The sequence below is a fragment of the Protopterus annectens genome, chromosome 1.part1, assembly GCF_019279795.1.
Source record: "Protopterus annectens isolate FY-2018-M chromosome 1.part1, PAN1.0, whole genome shotgun sequence".
Lineage (NCBI taxonomy): Eukaryota > Metazoa > Chordata > Ceratodontiformes > Protopteridae > Protopterus > Protopterus annectens.
In genome coordinates, this window is record NC_056726.1 from 1,009,691,148 (window position 1) to 1,009,711,549 (window position 20,402).

The 20,402-nt window shown below is 37.7% G+C and overlaps 1 protein-coding gene across 1 annotated transcript in view; it reads left to right on the forward strand.

Moving 5' to 3' along the window:
• Positions 1–17,266: 17,266 nt before the first annotated feature.
• The window catches only part of CYTH2 (cytohesin 2), a 1,422,969-nt gene continuing 1,419,833 nt past the window's right edge, over positions 17,267–20,402 (forward strand). Inside the window, exon 1 of the mRNA XM_044079709.1 lies at positions 17,267–17,446. Within this exon, the coding sequence (XP_043935644.1) occupies positions 17,428–17,446 (19 nt within the window). The 5' untranslated portion in view covers positions 17,267–17,427. The remainder of the gene's footprint in view (positions 17,447–20,402) is intronic.

Here is a 20,402-nt window from a genome sequence, read left to right on the forward strand (position 1 = left end):
ATTCCGGGTTGGACATGGCCTTATACGTCAGGCACAGGTCACCTCTGAGCAGGCTGTATGCCACTGAGTAGAGCTTGAGTTTCTTTAACCGGGCAGCATATGGCATCTGTTTGAGCCCTTTGATCCTCTTGATGAGGTACTTTTGTGGTCTTTCCAGTTGCTGCAGGTGTTTGGTAAGGTACATCCCAAAAGGGGCATTGTACTCGATTATGGGCCTGATGAGGGATGAGTAAAGAGGCACGATGACCTCCCCTAATCTAGATGTGAATCCCTTCATGATTAGGTGGGCTATATAAAATGTTTTTCTAACCACTTTGGCCATGTGGTTGTCAAATGAGAGATTGCTATCAACTTGGGTCCCCAGGTCCCTAATTACTTCTTCTGTACTTAATGGATTACACCCTATGTGGTAATTTGTGGGCACTTTGTTTTTGCCAAAGGGGATGACTATACACTTTTTGGCGTTTAGCTTGAGGCCATGGCTCTGGCACCAGTTGTCTGTTTCTATGAGGCCCTTTTGGAGGATGTTTGTGTCGGCTGGAGAGTCGATTATGGCACCCAGTTTGCAGTCATCTGCGAACTTGGTCAGCCACAGTCCTTCCATGTTGGCCTGTACCTCCGAGAAATATATACCAAACAAGAGAGGTCCCAGGACTGAGCCTTGTGGGAAGCCACTTGTAACTGGATTGGAGTCTGACATGGCTCCAGCAATTCTAGCCATGTGGGTTCTGTCCTTGAGCCAGTTTGCAACCCATCTAGTGACATAGGGGTTTATATTTAAGTTGGTGAGCTTATCTATAATTCCCGAGTGGGGTATTGTATCGAAGGCTTTTGCGAGGTCCAGATAGGCTGTGTGGACCACCTTCCCTTCGTCAATGGCCTTGGTGACTGTTTCAAAGAAGTCAACCAGGTTTAAGAGGCAGGATCTGCCCTTAACAAAGCCAAACTGGGTAGGATCCAGTGTCTGTAGGTCCCCAATATCTTTATTTATGAGGTCCATGATGATCCTTTCCATAGCTTTGCAGACCAAGCTAGTCAGGCTTATGGGGCGATAGTTTCCAGGGTCCGTTGAGGCACCACCTTTGTGGAGAGGGACCACTGTTGCTGTACGCCACTCTTTGGGTACATATCCTGTAGTAAAGCTGAGATTAAACAGTAGTTTTATGTTTGGGTTTAGCTCTTCTTGGAGTTCATGTAGGACGCAGCCTGGGACACCGTCTGGTCCCATTGATGCTGTGTTTTTGCTTTGGAGAGGGCGGCTCCCACCTGAGCATCTGAGATGTCAGGGGCAGCACTCTGCTGGGATAGATATTTGCCCTTTGGTGGGGAGGGAGAAGTTTGCGCTGAACCTGTCAGCTAGGATGTTGGCAATGTCTGTGGGATCAGTGTATTTTTTGTAATTTGGACTAATTCTGAGCATATCTGGGAATTCCCACCCAGGTTCCTAACATAACTAAAGAAAGCCTTGTGATTATCTTTAGTGTCCTCTGCAATGTTTCTCTCTAAGCTGGCCTTTGACGATTTTATGAATGCCCTTAGTGTTTTGTTAATACTGATCAGAGATGCCTTCCCTTTTTGGGATTTTGCTCTATCATGTAGTAGCTTCCTCCTTCTATTGTATAGTTTGTTTATGGCTGTGGTCCACCAGACAGGTCGTCTGCCTTTGGAGGATTGGGTCTTGGTTTTATTTGGGATTGCATGATCCATGCATTCCTAAAGGTGTTCATAGAATGCATTTATAAAGGATTCTGCGGTCTGGGCCGTATTTTCCACAGGCCCGGGGGGCTTTGAAGGATTCCACCTCGGTTTTGAGGAGTGTGAAATTTGCTTTAGAGAAGTTTTTCACTGTGGTTTTCTGGGCAGGGGGTGGGGTCGGGATGTGAATATCCAGTGAGATCAGTTTATGGTCTCATCTTACCAGTGAGGGATACACTTCTGGTCTGGAGCATAGAGTCCCCATGTTGGTGATGATCAGGTCCAGTATGTTTTCCCCTCTTGTGGGAGTGGTAACAAGTTGTTCCATAGCATTTGAGTTTATGAATTCTAGGAACCTTTGGGCAAGGGTGTTGGAGCTAGAGTAATGCTCCCAATCTATGTTTGGGTAGTTGAAGTAGCCCAATATAATGGTGTTCGGAGAGACCTTCATATTTTCCAGTGTTCTCAGGAAGGCCAAGTGGGGTTCCTGGGTTTGGGAGGGTGGTCTGTAGCAGGCTATAAACTGGAAGGCAGTTTTACCCACTGTTAGTTGCACATGGATAGTCTCTGATGCTTCGTGTTTTGCCACCAACCTGGAAGTGTGGGTATCTTTGATGAATATCGATACTCCCCCTCCTTTTGTGGTTCGGTCCAAGTTTTGGGGCCGAAAAGCATGGTATGAGGTATAACCTGGTAGTGCTGGGGTGCTCTCGGGAGTCCTGAACCAGGTTTCTGTTACTGCACAGATATCGATGTTCTCCATGCTAAGGAGAGTTTCGAGTGCGTGCATCTTGAGGTTTAGACTTCTAGCATTGAGTAGCATTACTCTTAGTTTCTTATCCCTTGTGATACCTATGGAGGTGGGTTTGTCTTTTGAGCCTTGCCTAAAAAGGCACTATGGGGTAGCAACAGCCTTTGCCAATATCCGAAAGCCCAGGGTGACAGGTGCAAGCCGTCCCTAGCAAAGCATCGTGGCTTGTCGTGCATATCATCCCAAGCTGACAAGCATTGGATCCCCTTTGAATGACACCAATACGTAAGCCAATTGTTGAAATTGATCATCTTGTCTTCATATTGTGGCATCATTCTTGGTGAGGGTAAGATGCTACTCAAGGTCAGGGTCATACCGGCCTGGGCTACATGCTCAGAGAGCTCCTTTATGTCTCTTTTCATGTAGTCCAGGGAGGTACGTCTCAGGTCATTCACACCAGCATGGACAATGACTGAGTCATATTTGTACTTGCCTTGGAGTGACCTGAGTGCTTGTGTTATGTGGCGGATCCTAGCGCCAGACAGGCTGCTCACCGTGACCTTCTCCTTGTTCAGCCTGGTGAGCGGGACGTCAGTGTGCCTGACGATAGAGTCGCCTATTACAAGTGTATCAGGTGTGTTGTTTAGCCTTAAGGGCTGTGACTGTTCGGCACACTGGCTTTGTGAGATATGTGTTGCACGTGTTTTGTTTTGGGGTAGCGGTTGCTTGGATGTCTGCTTTGGAGGTCTCTGCTGCTTAGGCAGATCTTTATTTAGAGCCTCAGTATGTTTTTGTGTGATTATGTGTTTGGTTTGCTGTCGTGGTAGGTCTATGTGAGACTGGAATTGTAGTGAGTGTGGTTTCCTTCTCCTCCTGACTGGTTATGCCAGTACTGAGTTGAGAGAGCTTAGCCTCCAGTTTGGCTATATGGTTGCATCTCTCACATGTGTTGGAATTTGTTGGGAGGAGGAGAGGGTTGTCTGTGTACATGAGGCAGTTGTAACATTGCCTCAAGATTCCCATATTCACCAGCTGGACCGGAGAGGAGATTGACAAGTGACCTTTGGACATGCTAGAATAATATTGGGAATTCCTTTATAATTGAAAACAAGGGCCAATGGGGAGCGAGGGTGTAGTGCTTTTAATTTTTAGTGCTGACTTATAATTGCTTTAGTGAGCATGTGCCAGGTAACAAGTGCAATGTGTTACAGGTAACTTAAATGCAAAAACGACAAACAGTAACTTTCTTTCAAGCGAAGCAAGGAAATAAGTACACTAAGCAATGCAGATATAACTAGGGATCCACAGAAGTGCTGAGAAGCCGCGTTTTAGGTGGAATTAGCGTTTCAGGGAAATAACAAGCATACAAACAAAGCTAGATTCAGCAGGCCTGGATCTAGTCTATGCTACAGCAAACAAGGTGTACCAATTTCAGTAAGATACAGTTCAAATATTCAGGCACTATAAACCTTTAACCAGAAATTCCCAGCTCAGAAGGGCAGAGTCCAGCCTCTCCTCCCACAAGAGTGCAGACCACGAACCTTCTTAATTTAAAATAACTGGCCTGAAGCCCAAGTGCTTAAACCAGAGCTAATACACTTTAAGAATAACAGACACTGAGCTCTCAATCAGCAGTTCCCAACTTAGAAGGATGAAAGCTACCTGTCCTGCCACCACAGTGCATGCCACAAACCTTCCTAATGTAGAACAACTGGTCTGAAGCCCAAGTGCTTAATCCAAAAGACTTAGAATGATAGCTACACTTTAACCAAGTTACTACCAAGCAGTAATAAATACAACTGAATACTTTAAATAATGCCTGGATTAGTGCTCAAGTTATACAAACAAAGCTAGATTCAGCAGGCCTGGATCTAGTCTATGCTACAGCAAACAAGGTGTACCAATTTCAGTAAGAAGAAATTCAGATATGCATGCACTATAAGCCTTCAACCAGAAATTCCCAGCTCAGAAGGGCAGAGTCCAGCCTCTCCTCCCACAAGAGTGCAGACCATGAAACCCTCTTAATGTAAAATAACTGGCCTGAAAGCCCAAGTGCTTAAACCAGAATTAATATACTTTTAGAATAACAGACACTGAGCCCTCAATCAGCAGTTCCCAACTTAGAAGGATGTAAGCTACCTGTTCTGCCACTACAGTGCAGACCACAAACCCTCTCAATGTAAAACAACTGGTCTGAAGCCCAAGTGTTTAAACTAAAAGGCTTAGAATGAGTGACACCAAGCAGTAATAAATACAATTGAGAACGTTTAAGATGACGCAAAAGCAAAATAAAGTAGGAAGAAACACAAGTACAGTAAAAGCAGAAGAATTTTTTTTTTTTTTTTTTTAGAAAAGTAGCAAAAGCAGTAGTAAATACAATTCTCATGCAGTGCAAGCTGGCACACTTGAATATGTAGCAATATTAGTCCACACACAGTTTGAAAAAATGTAATTAAATTAAAAAGGACTAAAAGCAAGTGCAGAAAGGGTTTATTAGGTAGAATGCTGTAAAGAGATGTCCTGGGGGAGTGTCTTAGATCAAATCTACAGTGGGGCGGGCACTGCAAAAGCCACCAAATTTAAACTACAACCAAGAATAGGGGGTGGGGTGGGGGAACAGTTTCAACATAGATGTAAGGAATGTGCAAATTATAAAAAAATATACATACTGTTTTCTATAGATTTGCAGAGCAGTAAGACACAGATATCAAGCAGACAATTTAGCTCTATAATACAGAATAACACAGAAAATATATTCAGCTCTATAAACTTGAAGATAGTTCTGTAAGGCTGTCTCTTAAACTAAGGTTCCAGTCTGAATACAGGTTGTTAATTAAAAGGAGACACAACACTAGCTAAATTATATCAGCTGAAAGACAAGGCAGGAAATGAGGGGGGATGGGGGACAGTTTCAACACAGATGTAAGGAATGTGCAAATTATAAAAAAATATACATACTGTTTTCTATAGATTTGCAGAGCAGTAAGACACAGATATAAAGCAGACAATTTAGCTCTATAATACAGAATAACACAGAAAATATACTTAGCTCTATAAACTTGAAGATAGTTCTGTAAGGCTGTCTCTCAAACTAAGGTTCCAGTTTGAATACAGGTTGTTAATTAAAAGAAGACACAGCACTAGCTAAATTATATCAGCTGAAAGACAAGGCAGGAAATGAGGGGGATGGGGACAGTTTCAACACAGATGTAAGGAATGTGCAAATTATAAAAAATATATATACTGTTTTCTATAGATTTGCAGAGCAGTAAGACACAGATATCAAGCAGACAATTTAGCTCTATAATACAGAATAACACAGAAAATATACTCAGCTCTATAAACTTGAAGATAGTTCTGTAAGGCTGTCTCTCAAACTAAGGTTCCAGTTTGAATACAGGTTGTTAATTAAAAGGAGACACAGCACTAGCTAAATTATATCAGCTGAAAGACAAGGCAGGAAATGAGGGGGGGGGGACAGTTTCAACACAGATGTAAGGAATGTGCAAATTATAAAAAATATATATACTGTTTTCTATAGATTTGCAGAGCAGTAAGACACAGATATCAAGCAGGCAATTTAGCTCTATAATACAGAATAACACAGAAAATATACTCAGCTCTATAAACTTGAAGATAGTTCTGTAAGGCTGTCTCTCAAACTAAGGTTCCAGTTTGAATACAGGTTGTTAATTAAAAGGAGACACAGCACTAGCTAAATTATATCAGCTGAAAGACAAGGCAGGAAATGAGGGGTGTGGGGGACAGTTTCAACACAGATGTAAGGAATGTGCAAATTATAAAAAATATATATACTGTTTTCTATAGATTTGCAGAGCAGTAAGACACAGATATCAAGCAGACAATTTAGCTCTATAATACAGAATAACACAGAAAATATACTCAGCTCTATAAACTTGAAGATAGTTCTGTAAGGCTGTCTCTCAAACTAAGGTTCCAGTTTGAATACAGGTTGTTAATTAAAAGAAGACACAGCACTAGCTAAATTATATCAGCTGAAAGACAAGGCAGGAAATGAGGGGTGGGGGACAGTTTCAACACAGATGTAAGGAATGTGCAAATTATAAAAAATATATATACTGTTTTCTATAGATTTGCAGAGCAGTAAGACACAGATATCAAGCAGACAATTTAGCTCTATAATACAGAATAACACAGAAAATATACTCAGCTCTATAAACTTGAAGATAGTTCTGTAAGGCTGTCTCTCAAACTAAGGTTCCAGTTTGAATACAGGTTGTTAATTAAAAGGAGACACAGCACTAGCTAAATTATATCAGCTGAAAGACAAGGCAGGAAATGAGGGGGGTGGGGGCAGTTTCAACACAGATGTAAGGAATGTGCAAATTATAAAAAAATATATATACTGTTTTCTACAGATTTGCAGAGCAGTAAGACACAGATATCAAGCAGACAATTTAGCTCTATAATACAGAATAACACAGAAAATATACTTAGCTCTATAAACTTGAATATAGTTCTGTAAGGCTGTCTCTCAAACTAAGGTTCCAGTTTGAATACAGGTTGTTAATTAAAAGGAGACACAGCACTAGCTAAATTATATCAGCTGAAAGACAAGGCAGGAAATGAGGGGGGGACAGTTTCAACACAGATGTAAGGAATGTGCAAATTATAAAAAAATATATATATACTGTTTTCTATAGATTTGCAGAGCAGTAAGACACAGATATAAAGCAGACAATTTAGCTCTATCATACAGAATAACACAGAAAATATACTCAGCTCTATAAACTTGAAGATAGTTCTGTAAGGCTGTCTCTCAAACTAAGGTTCCAGTTTGAATACAGGTTGTTAATTAAAAGAAGACACAGCACTAGCTAAATTATATCAGCTGAAAGACAAGGCAGGAAATGAGGAGAGATGGGGGGCAGTTTCAACACAGATGTAAGGAATGTGCAAATTATAAAAAAATATATATACTGTTTTCTATAGATTTGCAGAGCAGTAAGACACAGATATCAAGCAGACAATTTAGCTCTATAATACAGAATAACACAGAAAATATACTCAGCTCTATAAACTTGAAGATAGTTCTGTAAGGCTGTCTCTCATGTTCTGTAGATTCTTCTTCTTCACAATGCAAACATATTCTATCATGTTTCTTTTTATATGGCATATTTTTTACCTACAATTTATCTGTTACCAGTCTGCACAAAACATCTTGGCACTCTATTGTCTGATTACACCATTTGCTTCTTATTTTGATAGCTTTAATTTTTTCATCCATTAGATTTACCCATAGTTTAACATAGTAATGTTTTATCATCACATTCTTATACCACACTTTTCTATCTTTTTCTGTATCATCAGTTTTTATTTTTCACAAAAATATTTTTTCTTGGTAGCATTTTATTTCTTCATTTATACAGTCCTTTTCTCTTTTACTCTTTTTACCATGCACAAAGTTTATCATACTTATATTTGTACAATTTTACCACTAATCTCTCATCTTTTTCATTTATCCACTTTAACGTTTTGTACAAGTATATACCACTGTGTTCATTAATCCTAAACCCCATTCTTCTTTATTTACATATAAAACTCTTCTTTTTACTGGATTTAATCTAGAACCCCATATACATGAAAAATTATCTGCAATAATTCCTTTTCAGCTACCACTAGCAACATAAAAACACTTGCTAAATATGCTATTTTCCCATCAGTACTAAATTCATCAAATAAGCCTTTTTTAATTATAATTCATATGTTCTCCAGAAAAGACAGGTTTGTTTTATTTCTTCTGTTGTTTTTCCTATTGAAGTCTACTTACATCTTTATTCCCAAATTGTATACCTAACACAGAAATTTTATTTATTGTAAAATATATACCCTATATTTACTACAGCACCTACACTTTTACTTTTATCTTTATTTGAAACCATCCCTATCACCACTAAACACTCATTGTGCAAATTATTACTTCTTTAATCCAAATTTTGTTTTTTTACAATTATTATAATGCCATTTGTGTATAATAACATAATTGGAATTCTTAACCCGTCAGGTGATATAAACCCTGCCTCCTTCATTGTGTAATTTATTTGATATACTATCACATTCATAACTAATGCTAAGAGTATACAACTCATTGGACGTCCCTGTCTCTTATACTACTTTTCATATGTTCCACTTGGATTAACCAGCTATTTACAAGTATTTTTATTTTATTATTACTGTGCTCTGACATACATAATTTCCTAAATATTGTTTCATAAGTACCTATAAGATTTTATGTTCAGTTATGTCACATGCTTTATTGAGGTCTCCTATCATGATTTTTGCTTCTTCTTTCCTAATATCTTATAATTATAATTATTCAATATTACCGATCTCCAGTTTATAATTGCCTTCTATCGTCCTTCTTCCATATGAATTTAAGTATTCCACTACTTAATTCTTTATACATAAAACCTTAATTTAACCATTCATTCAAAATCTTAAAATGTATTTTTTTCGTTCCCTTAAATTTTTATACATTTCATATCCTATTCAATCTAGTCCTGCAGCAGAATCTATATTTACTTGTCCTAATACTTTATCTAGCTCATTTAAAGAGATCTCCTTTTTCTGTTAACTTTTTTACTTTTCATGTTTTATTCACTACCTTCCTTTTTTCTTTAAACATTTCTTGTATATATTGTAGTGCACTATACATATTCTTTTCCTGAGTTCTTTCTATTTCTCCTTTTACATTTTTTATTTCTCTCATTACATAACCATCTTCCTTTACTAATATGCTTAAGTAGCTCAATACTTCTCTTCTTTGTAAAATATCTTTGCTTATAAAACAATTATTTTATTTTTCTTGATTTCTTCCATGTAATTATTTTTCTTTGTTCTAAATCTTCCAATGCATCTTTATATGTTCTTTTAGATTTTTCTTTCTCTACATCATATTGCCACTGTAAAAAACATTTTTTATATTTTTCCTTAAATATCATCCACCATTCAGATCAGTTTTATAAAATGTTCTCATAGTAATATGATCTTTCCATAACTGCATTACTAATCTCTTTCCTTCTTCATTCCATGCTTTCTCATTTATCCTTTTTATTCCTTTGCCTATTTTATATAGCCTTTGTTTTTCTTTATCTCTAGCAAAATTGCAAGATAATCAGAAAATCCTGTTCCAACTACCCCTTCTATAACTAAACCTTTTGATACTATAAAATACTAAATTTCAGTTCCATACATACCCCTTTTGTAAGTCCATGAATTGCTGTCCCCAAGTTTTAACTTACCACATCTTATAACTTCTAACATTTTCTTATACCATTTCCTTTCTTTCCAGGCTTGCCTCTTAAATCAGAATTAAATTCTCCTGTTATTATAATATTCATATTTATCACTACTGTCAAAAATCTGATGAAGTAAGCTTTCCCTTTTTTACAATTAGTATAAACATATAATGTGATAATTTTCTATACTCGTTCTTCTTTCCATTTTAAATCTACAATGGTTAACCTTCCCATATTTGCTAAAGTTACATCTGATATATTTACTGTATTTCTACAGAATATGACTATTTGAAAACATCCATGATTTCCCAAATTCTAGATTATCTTTCCTCCTCATAGTTTCTCTGCTTGTAATCTTTCTTCATTTGTTAAAAATCTTGTATCTTCCAATATAATTGCATCTACTTCACCTGTATTATACCACTTCAAAATTTATATTCTTCTTACCATATTCTTTTACTATTCACATTTATAGAAAGCACTCTAGAATGTTCGTTTTCCCTTTTCCTTAGATTCACGGATTCATAAGTTCATAGCTAACTATTGTGCTAGTTTTCTTAATAGGCCAGTCTAAGCCTAATTTCCCCTCCCAAAGGTGAGAGTCAAATACCTTAATCATTATACCAACCTCCAATCATTATCTGGATATATTCTTTTTCATCCATTTATTTTCTTTTCTTTTTTTTTTTTTTTGCACTTATCCCTTTAAATTTTCTTTTATCAATAGAATTATTTTAATACCTCCCAATTAAGGTCTTCTCCACCAATTATTTTAGAACCTTCTTCTATGTCCTATTGATTATTTTTTTATCTAATGTTTCTTCTATTTTTATTATTTCTAAAATGTTGTCTCTATCTTTTCCTTTTTCCTTACTCTTATTTTCATTTTTGCAATCCATCAGTAAATGCCAATTTTGTTACATTTATAACATTTCAATTCACACTTTTTGCATCATGTCCCATTTCCCCACAAATAAAACATTTTCTTTTGTCACAGTTACTTATCAAATGTCCTTCTTTTCCACAAAAAAACATGTTTGGGTTGCCCCTAGTATTTTACGACACCCCTGTTCCCATCCACAGTTGTCATGCTTGGTATATGTATATATTTTTTCTTTCTATTTTATTACAATATTACAATCTTAGCTACCAGTCCGTAAATGCCTTTTGTCATAAACATTTGCAATGTCCAGTACTTCTTTGCATAAAGTTTTCAGATGTCCTTTCAAAGTCTCTCTTTTTTACCTCTATTTGAAATTGTACATGAATTTTCTTTTTTGTTTCCCTGTTAAATGCTTTTATCACATAAAAATACCATGTGTCAAAGTCTTTCAGTTTTTCATATTTTCCAAGAATATTTTTCCATTGAAGGAAAACAGTCTCAAATATGTCGCAAAATGCATCGTTATTAATAAGAATAAATGTCCTTACCTTGTGTGCTTTTATACTGAAAGCAGCTATTAAATTGTCCCACACCTCATACTTGTCCATTTCTTTGTCTTCTTTACTTTGAATTCTTACCACATACTTTAATTTTCCATTTTCTGCTGCCTTTTTTTCTGCTAATCCACTTTTGCCTTCTTTTATTTTTTCTGCATATGTTTTCTTTTCCATCTCACCAGTATTCTTCAGAATTGTCTCTGCATCTTCCTTTTGTATTTTCTCTATAATTCCCCCCAGGAGATGCCCCCAGGAGACGTCTCCTTCATTTTCTGTCTCTCTCTCTCTCTCTGCACCACAATTTCTTTAAGTAAATCATCTTGCAACCCTCCTAACTAGAGGGTTGTAATTATACTTCCACCATTTGCTGACTCATCTCCATCAAACAGATTTCTTTGAAACATTTCCTCAGAATCCTGCACACATTCTCCAGTCTCAATATTTGCTTTCTTCTCCATTTATTTCATCATCTCATTCTCTCTCTCTCCATCTGCCTCCCTATTTCTCTGGGCTGCCTCTGCTCCTGGAACAGATACAGTAATTGCTCCTCCAAAATCGGTCCTATTCACAATAATGAAGAGCAGGAGAAGTTCTCCAATGCCCTGGCCAAAGTTCCCCTAGTACTAAACATACCACCTTGGGTCTCCCATGAAAGGAGGTCACTAGCTTAGTGGGACTATCCTGATCCACCAAAAGATACAGATGGCAGCAAACTAGGTGCAATCTTTGAATCCCCAAATGATGTCAATATACTTCAGGAGGGTCTCACACAGACCAATGACTGGTGTACTAGTTATGGTCTCAAACTGAATACAAAGAAATGCATCATCATTCCCTTCAGCACAAACAATGTCCCTTCGTACTATCAAATCAACAACAACAATACCCTAAGTAACCATGAAGTGGTAAGGGACCTGGGATCACTGGTTGACTATGACCTTAATTTTGACCACTATGTGTCAACCATTGTAAGGAAAGCTTTCCACGTAGCTCACTTCATTAGTAAAGGCATTGCCTTAAGAGCAAGAGAAGTTATAACCCCCCTATACTTCAATACATGCACCTGTTAAATTTTCTACTTATTTCACTTCTGACTTACATAATGTGAAAGAAATTATTAATAGGCATTGGGATATTCTTCTTGTGGATAATGATTTGAAATATTTTGTGGGGAGACACCTAGTTTTCTCTACAGGAATAAAAATAACCTGAAACGATTACTATGTTATCCCAGATCTGGCAAGACCATGATGAATAATGGTTACACCAAGCCATGCAATCACTGTAATTTCTGTTCATTTATAGACAGTAGTAATGTTTTTATACACCCAGATAAACATGTTACTTACTCTACTAGGGCAGACGCTAATTGTATGACACCAAATGTGGTGCACTTAGCTACCTGCCAAGCTTGCCCGAGTTTTTATGTTGGGAAAACTAACCGTCCATTAAGAGACAGAATGAGGGAACATATTTACCATATTAGGAAAGGTACCCCCCCATAATGCCCTTGCAAGACATGTAGCCACCAACAATGAAAATCATACCTTCTTGTTTAAGGCTCTAGAGATTGTTAATGTCAATAAAAGAGGTGGTGACATCATGAATCACACTGAAGCAAAGGAGACTGACTGGATTATCACACTTAAGGCAGATAGGGGCCATGGTTTGAACGATAGGGCATCAATTAAACCTAAGTTGAGACAACGTAGGAATATTAAATAATTTTATCAAATAATTTTAATTTTATTATATATATACCTATGCAATTTATACCAACTCTGGTATCTAGTTAAGTTTATTTCACAAGGCTTAATTCCATGTGTCTTAATATTGATTTTAGCAAACACCTGATAGATTATTTGCATATACAGTTTCTAAGTAGTTTTTTAACTATTTTTTTAAATATATGTTTTAAATGTATTTGGAAATGTCTTTTTTATTAGTGTGATTTGAGATATATATTTATTCTGCATATTTATATCTTGTTTATGTTTACATACTATACAAATAGATGAGTACTAGTTGATTAATTGTTCAATTGTTTAATTGGAATTACTATATAAGGAGCAGATCTATGGGGTTGCTAGAAGGATCTGAAGAAACTACATTTGTGAAAGCGCTCATCCGTTTATGCACACCCACTTGGAATTAAACTCTTATGTTTTATCTTACTTCTGCTGCACTCGTTATTTTGGTTTAGAACACTTTGATTTTTACTACGTTGTGTCAGCGTTTACTTGTGGAAAGTTGGACTCTGATATTATTCTAAAAACAATAATTTAAAACTTACCACACCCTCACCACCGCTTGTCTTCAGTTGTGACATTCCTCTCTCAAAAATCCTCAGGTATGAAGAATATTTATTTTATTTATTTATTTATTTTAAAAAATGTATTTACATTTGTTTACTGGGAAATTCTGACTGGACGCAGGTCCTTTTTCAGCGGATGCCCGGGGAGAAAAGCTCCATATCATGTACATGATAAATAGAGATACAAAGTTGCAGCAATAGTAAACAATACTACAGGTTGTTGGCTTTAATACAATAACAAGATATTGATTATCAACAGTATATACAGTAAATATTGCAAGTTAAGATAGTTTATTGTCATTTATAATATTAGTAACAAAGTTGGCAGGCAAGATTTTAAAGTATGTAAAGACAACTAGCTAATACTGACTGTGGTTAGTAGTGGCGGTAGTATAGTTGGGTTGAGAGTCTGGGGGGGTAAGGGTGAGAGTGTTAGTCTGGATTAGAACAGGAACAAAGCCAATAAAAATTTAAGTGGAATTTGAGCGCAGTCTTGAAAAGGCTGCTTGAAGGTAGAATAGTTATAGAGGGTGGAAGATTGTTCTAAAGTTTAGATATGGTACATGAAAATATGGCTTCTCCTGCTGAGGTTTTGGGTTTGATAACAGCCAAGTTGATAGCAATCTCTTATTTGACAACCACGTGGCCAAAGTGGTTAGAAAAACATTTTATATAGCCCACCTAATCATGAAGGGATTCACATCTAGATCAGGGGAGGTCATCGTGCCTCTTTACTCATCCCTCATCAGGCCCATAATTGAGTACAATGCCCCTTTTGGGATGTACCTTACCAGACACCTGCAGCAACTGGAAAGACCCCAAAGGTACCTCACCAAGAGGATCAAAGGGCTCAAACAAATGCCATATGCTGCCCGGTTAAAGAAACTCCAGCTCTACTCAGTGGCATACCGCCTGCTCAGAGGCGATCTGTGCCTGACGTATAAAGCCATGTCCAACCCGGAATTAATGGACATGCTGCACCTCATAAAATCCAAATCCCATCGAGCTATGTGTTCGAGAGACTTGAACCTCAGCACTGAAATAAATAGGACATGCTGGAGGGACAGATTCATAACCCAGAGGCTCCCTTCACTCTGGAATAAAATCCCAGTCCAGGTTAGGCAGAGTCCCTCATTGACTCTCTTCACGAGGAATCTTGATTAGTGGATGGGAGATTGTAGGTTTACCCCGGGTATCATTTCTGTGTCACTGTTAGACAGAGGCACAGTATACTAACCTCGAAAAAGGGCATAGCAAAATTTATTTAAAATGGGTGGCGAAAGCCAAACACACTCTGGCTAGGCTTATAAATGCCCTAGGGCAGATAGCCTAGTATGAACCTAAGAACCTATGAACCTATGAGAGTTGATTTTTGTTGCTTGATCTTAGGGGCCTAGTGGAGTGATAGGCTTGGAGAAGGGTTTGAAGGGAAGGGATGTTAAGGGGGTGGTTAATATGTTTATGAGCGAGGGTGAGTTGATTAAACTGAAAGAGTTGTGGGAGTTCTAGCCAGTTTAGTTCTTTAAGGGAGATACAATGATGGCTGTGGTAGGAGGTTCCAGTGGCAGATTTAGCAATTTTGTTGTAACAAGCATCCAGCCTGTGTAAGTCTGTCTGTCTAAGGTTGGTAAGTACGGGGCATGCATAGAGTAGGGTGGAGGTTAGCTGGGAATTGGCTATGGAGATTCTAGCCACCTTGGTTAGGAATTGGCGGCTTTGATATAATGCACCAAGTTTCTTGTGAACTTTTTTATTGTGTGAGAGATATGTGAGTGTCAAATCTAAGTTTGTTGTCTATTTCCACACCGAGTAATTTTGTGTGTTCTGGTGGAGAGATGATGGTATTGTCTTTGGCGAGAATGTTGAAGTGGGGGGTGTTTTGGGTGGCTTTCGAAGGTTGGAACAGGAGAAGTTTTGTCTTATGTGGGTTGAGTAGGAGCTGAGCATTGGATAGCCAGCTTTCTACAGAAGAGAACGATTCCTGTGTGATTTGTTGTAGTTCTGGTCGAGTGGGGGCAGGGCAGATGAGAGTAGGGTTTTGTCTCATATTTTTGACCAGTCCTTAGTACAATATTACATTTTCTAGTAAATTGTTTAGCCAGTAAAGCCAGACATTAGGGATTCATCATACTTTAGCTTTGCGTCTACATTTGAACACTATGAGGTGTCTGCTCTGTGACCTTGCAGTGTTCAACTGTAATGTGAGATGAATTGGCTTGACTTGAATGGTAAAAATCAAGGGGAGCAACCCCCCCACCCCCAGGGCGCCCATCATACTCCAGTCTACAGGCACATTTTGTTTTAACAAAGTACTTTATTTATTAGAGCAAAGTAACAATTTTGTTGCTCTTAAAAATAAATACATCAATATGGAAAGAGTGCCCTTACATGCACGGTGCCCTAGGCAGATGCCTTGTTCACCAATATAAGCCCCACTGTGCTAGTGGCAACAATAATTTTAAGAAAGAAGGCACACATTTTACATCTCTCTTCTGAAGCAAAAATAAATGACCTTGTGTGCATAACTCTCAACCTCTTATAGCAAGAAATCTGGGTAAAGTAAAAAATAATGGAGGGACAGAGGCCAAAAAATGGGGACACTTTTAAAATATTGCTCTTGCAAACTTAGAAGGTTGGTAGAATACCAGGTTTTCAATTAGCATGAATTTTCTGAAGGATATGAAGTCTAAAAATCTGCACATTCTGCCATCATCTGACAGTTGAGAGCTATGCTTTGTGTGCTTTAATTTTGCAGTACGTCATTGAAGTGTACAGATTTTGCTATGCCTCATTGATAATATGCTTATATTTTCCCATTATTTTGCTTTGATTTGTTTTTTTTTAAAACATGCATTTCTGAGTAGTATCCCACATTACTACTGCAAAGTGGAAAGATTTATGTGCACTTTAGTATTCAAATTTTATGTTAATTTGATGGCCACATTTTTAGCTGGATGTTCCTACTTTTAAAGGGCTTTTGTTCTTATTTTCAATGTCTGCAGGATGAGAAGCACTATATGATATTCAATCATTGAGAATTTAAGCATTCTTGTAAATGTCATTTAATGTTTTATTAATTCTGTACAATGACTTGGCTATGTATTGTGCCAAATGCTTTAACGGCAATATTGTTTTTTTTTTTTTTGCCTTTGTATTCCCAAGTGCATGTCTCACTTGCCACTGCGTTTTGTCAGCGTGGTCTAGATTGTGTGGTTAAAAGGGGTAGGGTCCCTCGACTAAGTGACTTTCTAGGTTAACAAATTATAGACAAATAAATACATAACAATAAACTCCAATATATTTCAGATATCCAGCCACAGGCTCCTGTATTTTCTGTATGGAATAAAAAACGGCCATAATGAATACTTTTGCAATAAATGTAATTAAATAAAAATATTAAAAATACTTATAAGTTATATTTGCAAGTCATTTGGGAAAAGAACAAAAATTATGTCGCAATATGTCTGTAAGGACTACAATCCAATGTCCTTAAGCACAGATAGTAAACAAAGTAAACTTAAAACAAGTATAAATCTTGGCCCCGTCCCGTACAATCTTTTGTCTTCGACCTTACAAATGTATACTTACTGTACGCAACGTCAATCACTCTAGCCCCACCCTCTCTGTTACATGCCAGCATTTCGCACAAACAAGGATTTGACAGGTTCCACGACGCCTCTCGTATGCCAATCTCCTCTGCCGCTATGTAAGGAAAGGGTGGTGGGCGGGACTGGGAAGCTGTCTGTAATTCAAGATCTGTGCAGCTGTGGAGTTTGACTGGATGTGGGAGGGGTTTTGCCTTGGCTCCGGTCATTTCCTGTTGTGGCTGGCCTACCTATGAGGGGGTCTGGGTTGGAAAGCTAGCAGCGAAGTCTGCTAGGGAAGTGGAAGGTTGTAAGAAACAATTGGGGTTTATTATCGGCGAGGTACAAGAACAGCCAGCCAAGATGGAAGACAACTCTTCAGGTCAGTCACGGTTAGGATCAGCATTTGACAAATGACACTTGTGTAATCCCTTGAAAATTAACCTGTAGAGTATCGGCATCTTCGGCCGGGTTTGATCGTATAGTGGATGGTCATTGGTTCCGTTCGTGTGGTGAATCTTTGACGGAGTTGTATTTTCCGGCAGATAGGGTTTTTGTAATCACGGTTATGGAAGGGTTGTCTTTGTGCAATGATTATGATATTTTCCAAGATGTTTAGCGGTGGTGTAGACAGTAAAAGTTAGTATTTGACTGGACATAATACGTATAGCAATACCTTTCTAACCCTTTCCAGAGGTATAGGATGATGGCTGTAGTTTTGTTTTGCTATGAACATAATACTGTCAATGAACCAGTCATTGGCAGTGGTTTACCATAACCAGAGTTGGGCCATTCTTATCCGGTGGATTGGGTAGAATTGGTTAAATGTAACAGTCTGGGTCAGTCTTCTAACCGTCAGAGTTAGTAGTACTTGTTTGTTTTTGTTTCAGTCACAGTGCAGGTTAGTAAGGTTGAAATGCTGATGTGTTGTTGACTGAGCTTCACCAGAGATAGACACCTTCCTAGAAAAGCTGAAAAGCATGGTTGGGTTTTGTCAGCCGAAGTGGTTGATGATGTATGCTATGTGTGTAGTGATGCTCTATGGGGATCTTTTTAAATACATAATGTAGGCATATTATTTGCGTTTCTTATGTTATAACAATTATAAAACGGCAGAAAATACAAAACAAATACAGTGCAAGACGTCTCTATCAAACTGACAAACTATACAAGGCATGATGAATGTTTTCCAGGCAGACAAGGAAAATTAAAAATGGGGTGAGAATGTAATTTGGAAGTCTGAAATGTTAGAGCTGGAGTTAATAGAAAATAAGTTAATACCAAGAAGTTTAAAAATATTTAGGTTAAGAATATTTAATATTTGTGAGTTAAGAATTTTAAGATTTTTTTTCTAATTCCTCACTGTAAGTCTTTAGTTGAAGAATTGATTGCCAAAAATTTGAAACTATTAGAGTATTGCGTTGTCATATCAGCAAATGTTATCTAGTTTAAAGATTTGAGCTCTAACCAATTTTTTAGTGATGTAAACATTTTAGTAGCATGAAGATGTCATAAATTTCATCTTGCTAGAATTAATCTCGCCGGGTGGTATATGTAAAAAGGCAAATTTCCACGAGATGGAAATATTGTTGTATCTACCCGTAGCTAATTTTTTAACCATAGATTTTTAGAGAATTTGCAGTTCCTAAACATGTGGAGTAGGTCAGCTTTTTCTCTCACACATTGCTCTATGGGGATCTAAAGTGAACCCTGATATCGAAAATGCCTGCTGGTTATGTGCCATAGCTGTTTGATCATGTTACTGTGTAGTATATCTTATGTTTTCCATAACTAGACCAGTTTATTCTGGAGGAATTGTTCCATAATTTTGTATGTGGTTATTGCTGTTTAGTAAATGTTACTGTCCAAGCAATTTACAGTGGAGCATTAAATGGTATCTTGAATAAATGGACCCAACACAGTGGTAGTTAGTTCCTGCTACAAGTAGAATACAAGTGATTAAGCAGTTTTTTGTTGTCCCTAACCAGATTCAGAGTAGCGTATTTGTAGCTGTTTGATATTTAAAGACACTTGTTATGTAATGCTTGGCTGAGTCATTAGAAGTAAGGATTGGCAGTAGTAGCTGTTGGTTAACTAGCCGAGAATGCACCATATTAATTTGTTGTTTGTGTGGGCAGGTAAGGTTGCTAATGTTGCATGTTTACATTTTCTGATAGCCGGACAGGGGTAATGATGCCAGTACTTGCAAACCTGAGCTGTTGTCGTTTAACACTGTTCCCAGATTGACTGCTTGTATAACTTAGCAGATGCTTTTGGGTTCTGACACGATTATGCTATTGTTGAAGCAGCTGTGATCTGTCACTGTATAAGTTTGTAAGGATATGAATAAAACAAGAAGTAAGAAAAAAGATGCTGTTTTTGATGTCCTGCTTCCTTCTGCCGTGTTAATGACTTCTGTATGGTTGGGGCAGCCATATGGAAGTCGTGAAATCTTACCACAGTGGAGTGTATGTTCTTGCACTACATAATTTAAAATTTTTCTTCTTTTTCATGTATTCATGGACTAAAATTGGTAGTAACAAAGAGTCCATGCTTTGAGTGTATCTGAATACATTTTTTCTGGTGATCTCTTTTAATGTTACCATCAAAAGTTGTTAAATCACACATGTTAAAGTTCATTTTCTTGGGTCAGCTAGAAATGGTGGGTGAAGTGTTTGCTTTTGTAAAGGTTATAGATTTTTTTTGTTGCAGGTACAATCCCTCACACCCACTGACAGCCATGTACATGTCTATTGCCATGTCATTCTTGATATCCTTACATTCACAGCTGCAGTATTCATTACAAATGGGGATTCCCTGTCATGAAGCCTACCATTCGACCAGTTTACCAAAGTCTACCATTGCTTTAAGGTATGCTGAGCAACACACTCCTTGCGTAGTGTAGGGCATAAGTTCATAGGTGAAAGTTCATAGGTTTATACTAGGCTAACTGCCCTTGCGAGCTATTTTAAGCCTAGCCAATTATCCCTTGTGAGATTCAAACCCTGCACCTTGTGTTTGTAAGGCAAACACCTTAACCATTAGGCCACCCTCCCAATCAAGGTGATGTTCAGATGTACCATCCTCAGAACTTCTTCGCCACCCATCTGAACGTTGTTTTTAATCGTTGATCTGTTACCTACATCTATTTTTCTGTTTGCCGGCATTAATTCCGGTGATTAATTCTGTTGGCTGAAGTCCTCACCGTTGCAGATAAGTACCCAGTTGTTTTTTTTGTTCTTTTTCTGATTGCTCTGTGCTGTTTGGGGGGTTAATGTCATCCAGGAAGAGTAAATGCCAATGTGGGAAACTGATTTGATTCCCCATAAAGACCGTCT